At 47.4% G+C, this 13,130-nt stretch overlaps 1 protein-coding gene across 1 annotated transcript; it reads right to left on the bottom strand.

Moving 5' to 3' along the window:
• Positions 1-1,570: 1,570 nt before the first annotated feature.
• LOC117852554 (telomere repeat-binding protein 2) lies at positions 1,571-6,308 on the bottom strand. The gene is made up of 10 exons (XM_034734685.2): positions 6,035-6,308; positions 5,050-5,218; positions 4,160-4,964; positions 3,864-4,052; positions 3,719-3,778; positions 3,559-3,638; positions 3,213-3,457; positions 2,798-3,121; positions 2,642-2,705; positions 1,571-2,039 (listed from the first exon to the last, which is right to left on the bottom strand). Exons 2-10 carry the CDS (start codon positions 5,140-5,142, stop codon positions 1,863-1,865), a joined length of 2,037 nt encoding a protein of 678 aa, XP_034590576.1. The 5' UTR covers positions 5,143-5,218; positions 6,035-6,308; the 3' UTR covers positions 1,571-1,862.
• Positions 6,309-13,130: the final 6,822 nt, after the last annotated feature.

The raw sequence follows: 13,130 nt of genomic DNA, 5'->3' as shown, positions 1-13,130 counted from the left end.
GGCGCGGGGAAAGCCTCCCCGCGCCGACCTTCCGGGGCGCGGTGCCGCTTCGAAGAGGTTGATGCACTCAACAATAGTGTTGCTGATGCGATCTAACCCCGCGATTAGATCGGAGGGTGTGGGCGGGCGGGTTGCCACGAGGATGCATGGGATCCTCTCCGAGAGAGAGAGAGAGAGAGAGATCGCCAACCTGCTAGGCAAGCGGCGTGATGATCCTCGGGTGAAGACCTTGCTCCGTTGATGCACGTCCGATGGATGCGGAGTTGGCAGCGGACATCGAGTTGGCGATGGAGGCGGTGGAGTCGGAGTCCACTGACATGCTCCCAAAGCGGAGCTAGATCGGATTGGCGAGGAAGTCCTTCATACTCTTGGGAAAGAAGACGCCGGGGAGGGATGCCATCGAGCTCGCTGGGGAGGATCTCACCCCTATTTGGCGCGCCAACTGTCGGATTTAGTGACCGGCAGTCCACCTAGGGGGTGCCCAAGTGGTAGATTTGTAGAGGAGGGAGATCGCAAGACCAAGAACTCGAATGGTAACACAAAGGCGTAGGATTTAGACAGGTTCGAACCTCCAGAGAGTAATACCCTACATCCTATGTTGAGAATAGGATCTAATCCTAGTTGGTTGTCCCTGGCCGCTTTATATAGGTTGACGAACTAGGGTTACAATCGGATAGGATCTAATCCTAATCTGTTGTTACATGGAAAGCAATCTGAGTCGAACTACAATAAGTATCCCGCGATATCCGGGCAGAATTCATTCGCCCGACCTTCGAGCTTGTGCTCCACACATCTTCATGCCTTGGCCCGCACGGCATGGTCGAGGACCGACCAGTATCCTGGTCGCTGGGGACTCGTGGTCGGTGGGGACCCGTGGGTACCCTTATCCCTCGTGAACGTAGATGACTACAAGTAAACTTGCTTCTTGCGCTAATTCAGATACTAGCTGGATGTATAGTACCTTTGATTTATAGTATAATTACTACCAGCTGTTGTTGTGAACAGATCAAACGCGCATGGGACTATGATTGGGGGCTAATGGATAAGAATCTCCAATAACTAAACTCCGGCGGCAGTACTAATATAGTAACAGGAAGGCCATCATATTTCATATGCTGCATAGATCCATAGTATAAAGGAGAGGGCAGTGAAGTGGTATAAAAGAATCTATCTTTTCATATTTCTAGTTTCGATCAATTACAATTTTGGGTCATATACAAGATTAGTGAAAGAAAATGATACAACTACAGCAATAAAAGAAAGAATGAATTCATCCCTCCTCTACTATTATCAGCCTCCACAAAAACAAAAGAATGAATGAATTCAATTGAACAAAAGAATCTGAAGCTTTGTGACCGTCTCTATTAGTGAGTCATAGATAGGCTGCACTTCAAGCCAGATACACTAAAATGTTGGACTCACAGCTTCTGTAAGATGCAACAACTACTTCACGACAGAACTCAGAAGCCGGAGCTGGAGCTTGTTACTGCAGCACCTTCAGTTTCTTAAACCACAATTGCAAAAAAAAAAAGAAAAAGAAATTGTGAGCTATTAGTAGACACTGCAGATCTCAGTTCATGGATCATCTTCTTCTATCATGATCAACATGTACAATTTGCCAAAGAAATACCCTTTCCTTTTGGTTAAATTTCACAAGGAGAGAGAATTCTGGCTTAAAGAATTACCAGTGGTGAGTAGATATTACAACAAATCGGTCAATGCTTCCTGTACCTTATATATGTATTCTTTTTCTTTTCTAATATCTTCCTTAAACCTCCTGTGAAGGGACTGACTGACTTACTGACTTTATACAAAGGCTGCAAGGGCCTCCGAGGAGGCCATCAGCCGGGGATCATGAGTTATTAGGTAAGCAAGCGAGCCTCAGTCAGCGGGGGCGTCTTAGGCTGGAGCTTGGCCTGCTGCTGGGACCAGTAGGCCTGGGCAGCCAAGACCCGGTCCAGCAGCTCCTGCGGCACCGGCTCGCCACGCCGCTGCTGAGGCGAGATGCTCGCCGTGTGCACCAGCGTCTTCCACTTGTCCTGTTAAAGTCACAATTTCGACACGGTTAATTCATTGCCTGTTCAAACTCGAAGTCATCATCAAATTTTGACCAGAGAATGCAGTCAGTTGCCAGCAGGAGCGCAAATGCAAAGCAGCCAAGAAGCATCCAGCCTAATAAATGTCTCCTTTGTTTATAGGTGCTGGTACTGCAACCCACATGATCCATCCAAACAACAAAGCTGATGCGTGGGGACATCACTAACTGAATCGCAAGGACAAAAGGCTTTCAAGAAAAAGAGTCTGGCTGAAACCTTCTAAAAACACAACAACAGCACGGTGCAGTTGGGTGAGGAGCCTAAAACCCACAAGACACCAAACTACTGGTTCAATCGGCCAAATATGCAACCCACAAGGCACCACAACCCACTAAGGACTTTGCATAAAGTCTAAGTATGCAATTCCGTGCATGGCCTCCTTTTCGCAGCAATATAAGGTTCAGCAAAAAAAGGAAAATCATTGGGATCAATCAATAAATCAGGAAAGGACAATATGGAAAGGATCAGATTTTGACAAGTATTACAGTACTATGATATTTGCAGTCATCAGCTGAAGTTGAAGTCAAGCATTTGACAGTTAGTACCTTAAGATCAACATATGTCCTGTGCTTTGCGTTGTCAAAAGCACGGAGTTTAACATCTCGCCACCTACATGGTATCCATAACTATGCTGTAAGAATACAGAAGCCAGGAAAGTTTATACTTTGTCAGGTCAAGTGAGAGGAAATAAGCAATTATACCTTCCAGTCCCAAGCTTTTCAACTGCAAGCACAAGTGCTTCTACTTCAGCAACAGAGAACGGACGCCTGATACGGCGTTGCCCCTGCTCTGGTGACCTCTTTGACTTATTCACTGCAACTAAAGCCCCTCCATTGGGGCCTGCAGCTGGAACTGGAACTAAAGCTCGTGAGTTTGTGGAAACTTTATCAGGTGATGAGATGCCCCCAGGGGAGTGCACAGAATCATGATCGCTGCCCTGGTAGTTCATTGCTAAGGGGGTTAATGCAAGCTCATGGGACACGTCGACTTCACCATGTTTGGAAGACGAGTCAGTAGGCGCAATCCTGTATCAGAAGAAGCTCATCATTCTGGGTCAGGGTGAAGGCACCTCAAGTTATAGCATGCCGGTGAACTGTTAGAAGCTTAGCTTGTTACCTTGCGAGGGGTTCAGTAATATCAATGGCTTCTATGAAACTGATATCTTCGGGAGGTTGGACTTGTGATGGGTTGTGCGTACAGTTGGGTTCAAGTGAAAAACCAAGGTTATCCAGGATATCATCCTGACCAATCCCAGCCTGCATTAATGTTTTACTATCATCTCTGACTTTCTTTCCATGGTGAAGAACACCAACGCGTAGACCACCTCCAAGAATGGCATTCACTGCCTCAAGAACAGTTTTCTGCATTGGAAATACTGATTAAACAACAGGAAAACCCATTGAGCACTAAGAAAACCAGCAATATCTTTATACATCATACTAAATAGATGTTCTGCACATACCTTTAGTGAGCCAACCGTTGCACTATCTGGGATTTCAACAAGAAGTTCAGGCACCTTGAAAGACTTAATTCTAAGTTTCACTGCAAGAATTCAAGGATATCTTAGGACTAAATATAGACAGTATGAGATTAAATGAACTTGCTGGGGAGTGAAATTTTACCATGGCAATCATTTGATGCACAAGATTTCTGGAATGGCATTGACTTGGTCCCCTTGTTTGCTGCAGCAGAATTATTACCCACATATAAGTAACAAAACAGGGAAATAGCATGAATAGGAAATTCCCATGTGGAAGTAAAACTGACCTTCAAAAGAAGCAGCATTGGAGTCTCTTCCAGTAACCTTTGTGTTTCCCTTTCCATTTGCTCTACCAAATTCAGATGCTAGAACTGCATGATGATCAAAGAGCTTCCTCCGCTTAAATGTACTCCTTTGTGTCCTCTGTCCTGTATAATGCATTTTCTTGTTGCGGAAAGAAGGCTTCCGCTCAACATCTGATGGGGTCAAATAATTCAAGTGAGATGCAGCTAGTTTGAATATGAATTCCATCAATGCTGTGCTACTGAAAAGAAAAGGAAGGCCAAGATTTTCCAATGCTTACCACTATAGGAAAGATCTGATTTGTGCATCCTGGCTGGAGCAACTTTCCTGTACTTACAAGTGAGCAGCTTCCTTACCCTACTATGCTCAGCCGTACAATTGGGCCTGAAATCCATGTTAGTAGCGGTGCTTGGGTGAGTGCACCCAGAGGACTTATCGTCATCATCATCTCTATCTACAGCATACCCGGTGACACCCTTCAGGGCCCTTGGTAAGGAGATTGAGCGGCAAATTTTATCGCCATGCAATGGCATCTCACCGGTGCTTTCAGAGCTGACCAAAGGAGGAGGCTTCACGTCCACATCCATTGGATCAAGCAAATTATACATGTCAGGTGCATTCTTATGAAATCCCGCTGTGGCAGCCGGCATCAGGCTCGCCGCTGCATCTCCAGCGAAGGCTCCAGCTTCCATGGATTCAGCCGACCAAGAATCTGCGATTGCCCTGAAATTACAACCCAATTCAGCATTGGTACAGCTGATCATGGAGGATTCCTTGTCCTGGGCTTCAGACTTCGCCTTTGGATCGTCATTCCGAGCATGATTCACCAGCTGAAACACAATGTGGGGGAGAATTGCACTCTCATTACAACTATCCTGATCCGTCACATCATGCTTGAAATGCTCCATTTCCTCATCACACTGCTCCTGCTTCACGCACGCATTCAAGGCCGGGGCACCGGCGCTCGTGTTCCCGAGCGAACCCTCGCCCTCATCAAGCAGCTTCCCGGCCACCGTCGCGAGAAGGTCGAATGCGGACATCGTCATCTGGCTCTGGGCCTCCTTCTTCCGGGCCGATCTCTTGCCCTGCACATTTCACCGAACAATTTTCAGACTCGCCAACCAAGGGCAGCGAAGCGAGGTCCGAATCAATGCGCTGAAAGCCGCGTACCCTCGCGGACTTGGGAACGCGCGGTATCTCCGCAGCAGCTTGGCCTCTACCGCACGACTCCATCTCTAAGGACAACCTCTTCTGCAACATCATTTTCGATTCACAAGAGGGGGTTGCTTAGTTAACAACCGGAGGTAGCGCTGCTCATGGCTTGCCCCCAAACACAAATCTGCACGGCAAGTTCAAGATCCCATCAGCAATCAGTAAGGAAAACCGGTAGTAGTCAGCAGAATTAAAAAAAAAAGGACACCATTCATCGGGATCCGCGTAAGAATTTAGGGTAAATCTCAGATAAACCCCCGATTAATTAAACAGGGAATGATCATGGTTTGCAGTGTAATTAATTAGCAAAAATTTAGAATCCCGAGGCACGAGAGATTCACACATGGAACTGCCAGAATGACAAAATTTTAAACCGGCTGCGCTCCAAACGCGAGTAAAAACACATGTTAATTAAGCAAACACCGAAGAACAAAGGGAGCAGAGAGATCCAAATTAAGATTTTTTTTGCGAATATCCAAATTAAGAATTTAATGCACCCAAGCAAACAAATTCGACGGGTACACCAGCACGGCAAGAATAAAAAAGTAAGAGAGAGAGAGAGAGAGAGAGAGAAAACCTTTTTAAAAAACCTCGCGCATCCGTGAGAATTAAGCAACTGCCAAAAGAGCAAACAGCAAACCCCCCAGGCGCACAATTCGGTCCAAGAAATCACGAATCGGCGGCACCAGCACCACAAATCGGAAACCGCAGTCCAGAAATGCAGCGGAATTCCCAGAGAAAAGCACGAAATCGCCTCTCGCTGAGCCCGGCGCCGCGGATCGGACCAGAGCAAGCAAAATTCGGATGTGAATTGGACCCAAACCGCCCCCAAATCAGCAGCGCCTCACAACAAGCGGGGGCGACAGAACGCGGAACCAACCCTGGAACCGCACGGTTCGGTGGAATTCACCGGAATTAGCACGCCAAGGCTGGGCGGGCTCACCTGCGCGCGCGCCTCCGATCGCCCCCCCAGATCACCGCCTCGCCGGGCTCCTCCGCGGCCGGACCCGTCGAGATTCCTCACCCGCGAGGAATTATTCCGAGCCTCCTCCTCCTTGCTTCGCCTCTCTCGGTCTCTCTCTTTTTTATTTCCCTTTTCCCGTCTCCCTCATCTCTCTCTCCCCCTCCGCCCTCCTCCGCTGGTGGTTTTTCCTTCTCTCTTTTTTTTTTTGTTTTGAATTGCGGTGGTTTTTCCTTCTGGTGGTGAAGGCGTGCGTGGAGCGGGTTGGGTTAAACCCCTCGAGTCCAACCCCTTCTTAAACCGCGGCTGGTGGGACGGGGCGCCACCGGCTGCTCCCGGTTAAACCGCACTCGACCCTGCCCCAGCGACCGGTTCCGTCCTTCTCGCAGCGGGAGAGGGCGTCCCGCGCCCGCGCCACGTGCCGCGGATCCGGGCCGTCGATGCGGGTAACGGGCGCGCTTGCCACGCCGTGGGATCCCGCCCGCGCGGTGGATGTGGATCCTCAAGTCCCTCGTGACGACCAAGAGGAGGAGTGATTCTTGTCAACCTGTGGGTGGTTTAGATCCCTCCTCTGCGAATTAATTATCTCATTTTCGATAAAAATACTACCATTTTCTCCAATCGAGACCGGTAAGAAAGAGGAGTTCCGACCTACCTCTGCTTTATGGTTATGAATACTTCAAACTTATCGCACTTCGTTATCCTTATTGCTTCGTTGTTGCGTCACCATCGCACCTCCATAGACGCAATGCGAGGAGTTGCGAGGTCGACATATTTCACGCCAAGCATCATCATGCTGCTAGCCACCACGCTCGTTGTAGATTCCACGTGCGAGCACCACATTCGCCCCCTTGTGACGGAGAAGAGGCCCAGTCGCGCATCCGATAGAGGTGGAGCGGCAACAATGTGGGGATGAGAGGGACGGCGATCGAATGAGGGAGGACCGAGACGGAGCGCAAGAGAAGAGAGGGTGGGGGTAGGGCCATGGTAATAAAATGGGTTTTTCATTTTTGCATAGGGTTTTTGCTGTTTTTTAGGGATGGGATGAGAGGCTCCGCGGTATTGGTGGAGAAGAATGTCCACGGGTGATGCCCAGAAAGGTATTGCTTCAATGCAGCAGGACCGGATAATTTTTAGATATGAAATTTGTGGCCTTTATGTTTTTGAAATCTAAATAGTCATTATGAAAAATATATATATTAGGTTCAACTCTCACATGCATCATTCGACCATTGCTCCAACTAGAGATGCGGGGAAAAAAATAGAGCATAGAATTTCGGTTTAAGAGAAGATCATTCTTTGGGTATATCGGACATCGTTTTTGTTTAAGAATAACAAATTTAATGTTGTTGGGTGTACTAGGATTCAAAGTGATAGATAAGCTTATGAACGTGGCGATATGTCATTTGTTTTAATTCATTAAGGTATCGACATTATAAACATCGCCTGTGTTCTTGTGTAGTTCAAAAGTTCTATTAATTTATTACTATTTTAAGATGATTCCGCTACTTTGAACTACTAGCTACCTGAAATCTGTTAGTTCGTTAGGAAGTAAGTACGGAGGTGCCGCTTTTTTAGAATGAATGAACAACCAGTGCAAGATTTACTCCTTCCGTTCAAAATTGTAGGTCGTTTTGATTTTTTAGTTCATAGATGTTGCTATACACCTAGATATAGATATACACTATATCTAGATACGTAGTAAAATCTATAAATTAAAAAACCAAAACGACCTATATTATGGAACAGATGGAATACTATATTTGCAAAATGATACCATTGTGTTTTTTTCCACTATTAGTAACGTCAGACAACTGGGCATCTCGAGTGCACAAATTTGCATGTCATACCATTTGTAGGAATCAAATACTGCCTGGGGTTCATTATTCCCCAAATCCAGCGAATAAACAGAAAAGGTATACCGAAAGTATCTCTCAACTTCTTCTTGGCAGATAAATAAGGAAAGATTTTTTCTGGAAAAACATAAAACAATGTTGACATCATTTTCGGTGAACTTGAGACTGGTTCTCATACCATGTATTTGATATCCAGGTCGAACTTGTGTGCTTTTATGGTTTGAATTCTTTAAAAAAATTGCATTTCGAAAAGAGATACATTCGTATGGGTGATTGGGTAACTGTGGTTACATACCCATCGTTATCAACAAAAGAAAGAACGCATAAATGATCTTTCATGTAAAAAGATATTGTCAGATTTGTCAGCAAAGTTCTTTACAGCCTCATAAAATTACTTGTACAACATCGTACGCTACAAAAGATATTGTTAGATTTATCATCAAAGTTCTTTGCAACCTCCTAAAATTACTTGTACAACATCATACGCTACAAAACGATATTGTTACATTTGTCATCAAAATTCTTTTACAGCCTCATATTAAAAAAATCGAAAAGCAGTCGGCAAGAATTTTGCGGAGCATGTATTAATAGAGAAGATGTAACAAAAACAACACCAATATACAACAATGAAAAGAAAAGAATACACTCACACAACCGCAACTCTACCCCATCTCTCCCTGAATGGCTATCCTCGCTTAGGCTACCAATATTGCGACTGCATAGAGATGCCTTCAACTAGTAGTTGCTGCCAAAACATACCTAGCCACTGGCATACGTGACGAGGCATCTTCGCACTGGTCTACATAGATCCCATCCTGTTAAGAGCGACAAGCACAACAACAACCAAAATAATGGCAACCGCCAACAAAAATCACCATGACAATTCCACTACTCATAGCAACATTCACGATAAGGTGGAGACTCCCTTACGAAGCCTCCCTGAAGAGAACGACGTTTGCCAACGCCGCCAACGCTGACCGGAAAACCGGTGCATAGCTTTTCAGTAATAAGTAGTGATGTATCCACAGTTTCTACTACAGTAACATTTGATCTTCCGAAACAGTCTCCCATAAAACAGTGAAGAAAAGTACCGGCGTTTCCCCCTGCGAGCATCGTGTTTGCAGTCTATATATTGATGCCACGTCAGAAACAGAGCGGACGACGCGTGTCGTCCCAGCACGCCCCCATTGGTTCCTTTCTCTCCCCTACGCTTATCCGCGGGCCGCGGCGTATCCCTTGGTCCCCCCCGTTCGCCCAGGTCCGGTCACTTTTGCCCGGGAATTCAACTCAATTCATTCAATTTTCGTGGCCCTCGTTACCTCCCCGCCGCGAGAAGAGATAATAGCAACGAGAAAGCATTTTCCCTGTCCCCTTTTTAATCCTCGCCGCTCTTCTGTATCGTCATCCGCTCCGACCGCGATCACCACAGAAGGGAGAGAGAGAGAGAGAGGGAGGGAGGGGAAACGATGGATTAGATTAGAGGCCCTGTTTCTATGTGCGTTTTTTTGGGCGATGGGGAAAAAAGCACTGACGTGACGTGGCGACGCTCGCCGGCCACATGATCGGGATGGGGTTTTTCACCGGTGGGGCGCGCTTGTGGTGGTGGGAGGCTCCGCGGCGGGCCCCGCGCGAAAAGAGGCATCTGCTGCGCGCGGGGCCTGCGCGTCAGGGGACGCTGTGGGCCCGCTTGTGGAGCCGGCGAGAGGGAGAGACTGGCGGCGTGCTGAGGAGCCGGTGCATGCGGGCACGTGGGAGGACAGGTAGGATGCACGGGTCCAGGGAGACGCGTGTAATACAAAAATGGCAGGCGCTGATTGGATGTTCCGTCTTCCGGGGGTGTTGGAAACCTGCTATCGCATTTACTATCTATTATAGTCTACTACTCTTAATGAGTATTAAATATAGTCTAATTATAAAACTAATTGTACAGATGGAGTCGAATTCGCGAAATGAATCTATTAAGCCTAATTAGTTCATGATTTGACAATGTGGTGCTACAGTAATCATTTGCTGATGATGGATTAATTAGTCTTAATAAATTCGTCTCGCGAATTAGACTCCATCTGTGCAATTAGTATTGTAATTAGCTTAGCTTATGTTTAGTTCTCTTAATTAGCATCTGAATATTCGATGTAACCCTGCTAAAGTTTAACCCCTCGTATCAAACATCCATTCGTTGTCGACGTAGCAAGCAAAGGCAAATGAAGGTCAGCGAAATCCCCACTGTTTTTTAACAATAATAAGATAAATACTCGCAGTTAAGATAGGATCGGTAAACCATGCATGTCGCAAAGACAGAAGATTCGGAAACACGCACGCCGGCCGCGTGCTCGAATGCTGCTCAACTTTTTTGCCTTGCCCCACGCCCCCAGTCCTCCCACCCCCGTTCGTTACCGTGCAGGCATGCATGCGCCGGTCTGCATCTTTGTCCGCCCTGGTCCTAGCTGGATCCGCTCGCTGATCCTATCGTTCCGGCCTATTGCGCACGTGCACGTCTCCCCAACTTCCCCCCATGAGCAACGCCAATCATGAGTGCTCAGCTTGCCCGTATTCTTGTTCGTACTTGGTTGGTGCAGCGTGATGCTGATGCATGCATCCATCCCATACGGGTCACTGACCATTTTCCCTTGTTACAGCAGCAGCAGGAACCGAGAATGCACTTGCTTGCTGGATCGGAGCTGAAAGATCCTGCGCGCTTTGTTACTCCTGCTTGCACCGACAAAGCAAAACAGCTGGGGTACAAATTTGATCCGCGGATCCTAGCTACGAGGTCCGAATTAAATCGCCTCCGTTGTTCTAATCTCGAGATCGATCCATCGGTCGGGCACAGGCATTTTATTTCTTGGTCACGAGAATAAGTATGTGACAGATATGCAAGCGCACTCACTAGCTTGATGAATCTGCCTGACAGGTTGTTTTTGTTTGTCTCCAAGTCCAAAGGATGCACATGCATCCATGCCTTAATTAGAACGAAGGTGCTTGCACGAAAACGGAAAAAAGGAAACGGAATGACAGAGACCCACGGCGTGCATGCAGTGCAGCTCTTGCTTGCACGTAGATGAAAGCGCAGGGGCCGGCGGCCATGGGGTTTTGCCAATAAAGGAAGCAAGGAGCCAGCAGCAGCAACCCCCCCCCCCCCCCCCCCCCCCCCCCCCCCCCCCCCCCCCCGGTGTCGATCGCCATGCCAATGGTAGATACCAATCCTTGTTCCAACGTTTCTTGATGGCCCTTCCCTTTTGTTTCGACCCATCCAAAAAGCTGCCGTGTGCCGTCCTGCATGCCGATCTAGCGGCCTGCCCTCAACCTCAAGTACTACATCCTTGCTTTGCGAATAAGTACCGCCTTGATCTGATACCTCCGTTGTCTGCATATTTTATATATGTCGATGCTACGAGTGAGGAAACGGTTTAATTTTGTTTTTAGATGTACATATGGTTTTCGTTATTTTTAGGGCAATATATGTGTTCCAAATATGAAATATTTTAGGGCAAAGAGATACGGTTTAATCTGGGACGCCTACTCCCACTACTACTCGTTACACACATGATCAATGGCGTATCTTCTACGGCCACGTTATCATTTTTGCTTAAATGAATACTCCCTCCATTTCAAATTATATGTCGTTTTTGACTTTTCACGTTGTTCATAGATATTATTATGCATCTAGACATAAAATGTGCATAGAAAAATTATGCAACTAGAAAAACTAAAACGAAGTACAATTTGGAACGAAGGGAGCGCATTTATTAGGAAAAAATACGTTTCAATGATGGACATCTAAATGCATTGACCCATTGATGAGGAGTGCAACCAGCGGCCTTCAATCAACCTTGGATTTTTAAAAAGGCCAAACTAAATCAGTTGAGATTCAGCAAAACACACCATCTTTTATTATTTTAAAAAAAGAGAAAATTCCCTGGAAAGAATTCAGCGTGCACCAGCACGAAGTTACCTACACTCTTGCTAAAACTTTGGTTCCCTTCCCATAGGCCGGGGTCAAATATCGGCCGAGACTCCGCACCTTCCTTTTCACTTTACCTTGCCGTCACGGGAACTCCTCCGTTCAGAATTCAGATCGTTCACGCCCCTGGTTTGGGCAGGGCCCAGCCGTCAGCGCCTCGGGCGCCGACGCAGGCAGGGCACGTGGGGGAGGCGAGACAACCACGGGACAGGACGGGGAGGGCTTGCCGTGCAAGGCGGGCAACGTACGTGACCCAAAGAGGAAGGGATCTCCGGGCCGGCTCGAAGGGGAAGCGCGTGCCGGCCGGCGGCGCGCGACTTGCGGCCCACCTGTGTTCGTTGGCCACTTTGTTCTCTTCCCGTGGATGTATCATGTATGGTGGATCATCCCGTGGATGTACGGCTGGCCATGTGCAATTTGTTGTACTGTACTGTATTTATGCACGGGGTATTTATACGGTGCGCACCATTTATGAACAGTAATGATGAGGTTGCTGAGTTACTGCTCGATGGTACTGCTTCATCCTAAATTGTAGGTCATTTTTACATTTTTAGATTTATATATTTTACCATATATCTATACATAGTGTATATCTATATGCGTAGCAAAATATATGAACCGAAAAATTCTAAAACGATTTAATTTAGAAGAGAGAAAGTAGATAACTAGGCAACTAGCCATGCTTTTCCATTCATTCCTCACCCTCTCTTCCCGAAAAGGAAACTCCGATCCATCCATCACTGCTGACACGGTGACACCCAAGGAACGTCCAGGCGGCTGCAACCGTCCCTTTCTCACCCAACCGCATCCTCAGCTCATCCACAGAAACGGGAAATCCCACGAGGCGCGGCCAGGGCTCAAGCCCGGGGCAGGGGCGGAGAGAACGAGCGCTCCGGAAAGGCGGCCGTTCGCTGGTGGAAGTGGAACCCGGGAAACGGGCAAACGGCGACGCCCCCAGACCAGATGGGAATGCACCGGGGCTCCGTTTGTTAGTTGGCGGCGGCGCCATTGCCATTGCATTAGCACCGGGCCTAAATGCAGATCACTGTCGGCGCGTAAAAAACCAACCCTCCCGCTGCGGCCAGCGGGGGCGTCCCTCCTCTCTTTGTCCGGAAAGCCGAAAGTCTAAACCGTAGATTGGTTATCCCCTGCTCTGCCTTGCTTTTGTGAATGGTGATTGGTTATCCTTCTCAAAGTGGACCTTTGAACTTGCATACTCCAAGCGGCCAAGCCACATGGTCCGTTGGACAATTGAAGGAAG

Source organism: Setaria viridis, chromosome 1 (assembly GCF_005286985.2).
Source record: "Setaria viridis chromosome 1, Setaria_viridis_v4.0, whole genome shotgun sequence".
In the NCBI taxonomy this organism is placed as follows: Eukaryota; Viridiplantae; Streptophyta; class Magnoliopsida; order Poales; family Poaceae; genus Setaria; species Setaria viridis.
The sequence above is the reverse complement of the archived record's forward strand: the minus strand, read 5'-3'. Positions and strand labels throughout refer to the sequence as shown.

Bases quoted from the DNA above. Each gene is read 5' to 3' on its own strand.
- LOC117852554 (XM_034734685.2), bottom strand. From the start codon at position 5,142: ATGATGTTGCAGAAGAGGTTGTCCTTAGAGATGGAGTCGTGCGGTAGA. The intron at 4,053-4,159 runs GTAAGCATTGGA...TGACCCCATCAG, and splicing joins ATCAGATCTTTCCTATAGTG to ATGTTGAGCGGAAGCCTTCT. The intron at 2,040-2,641 runs GTACTAACTGTC...TGACTTTAACAG, and splicing joins GGACATATGTTGATCTTAAG to GACAAGTGGAAGACGCTGGT.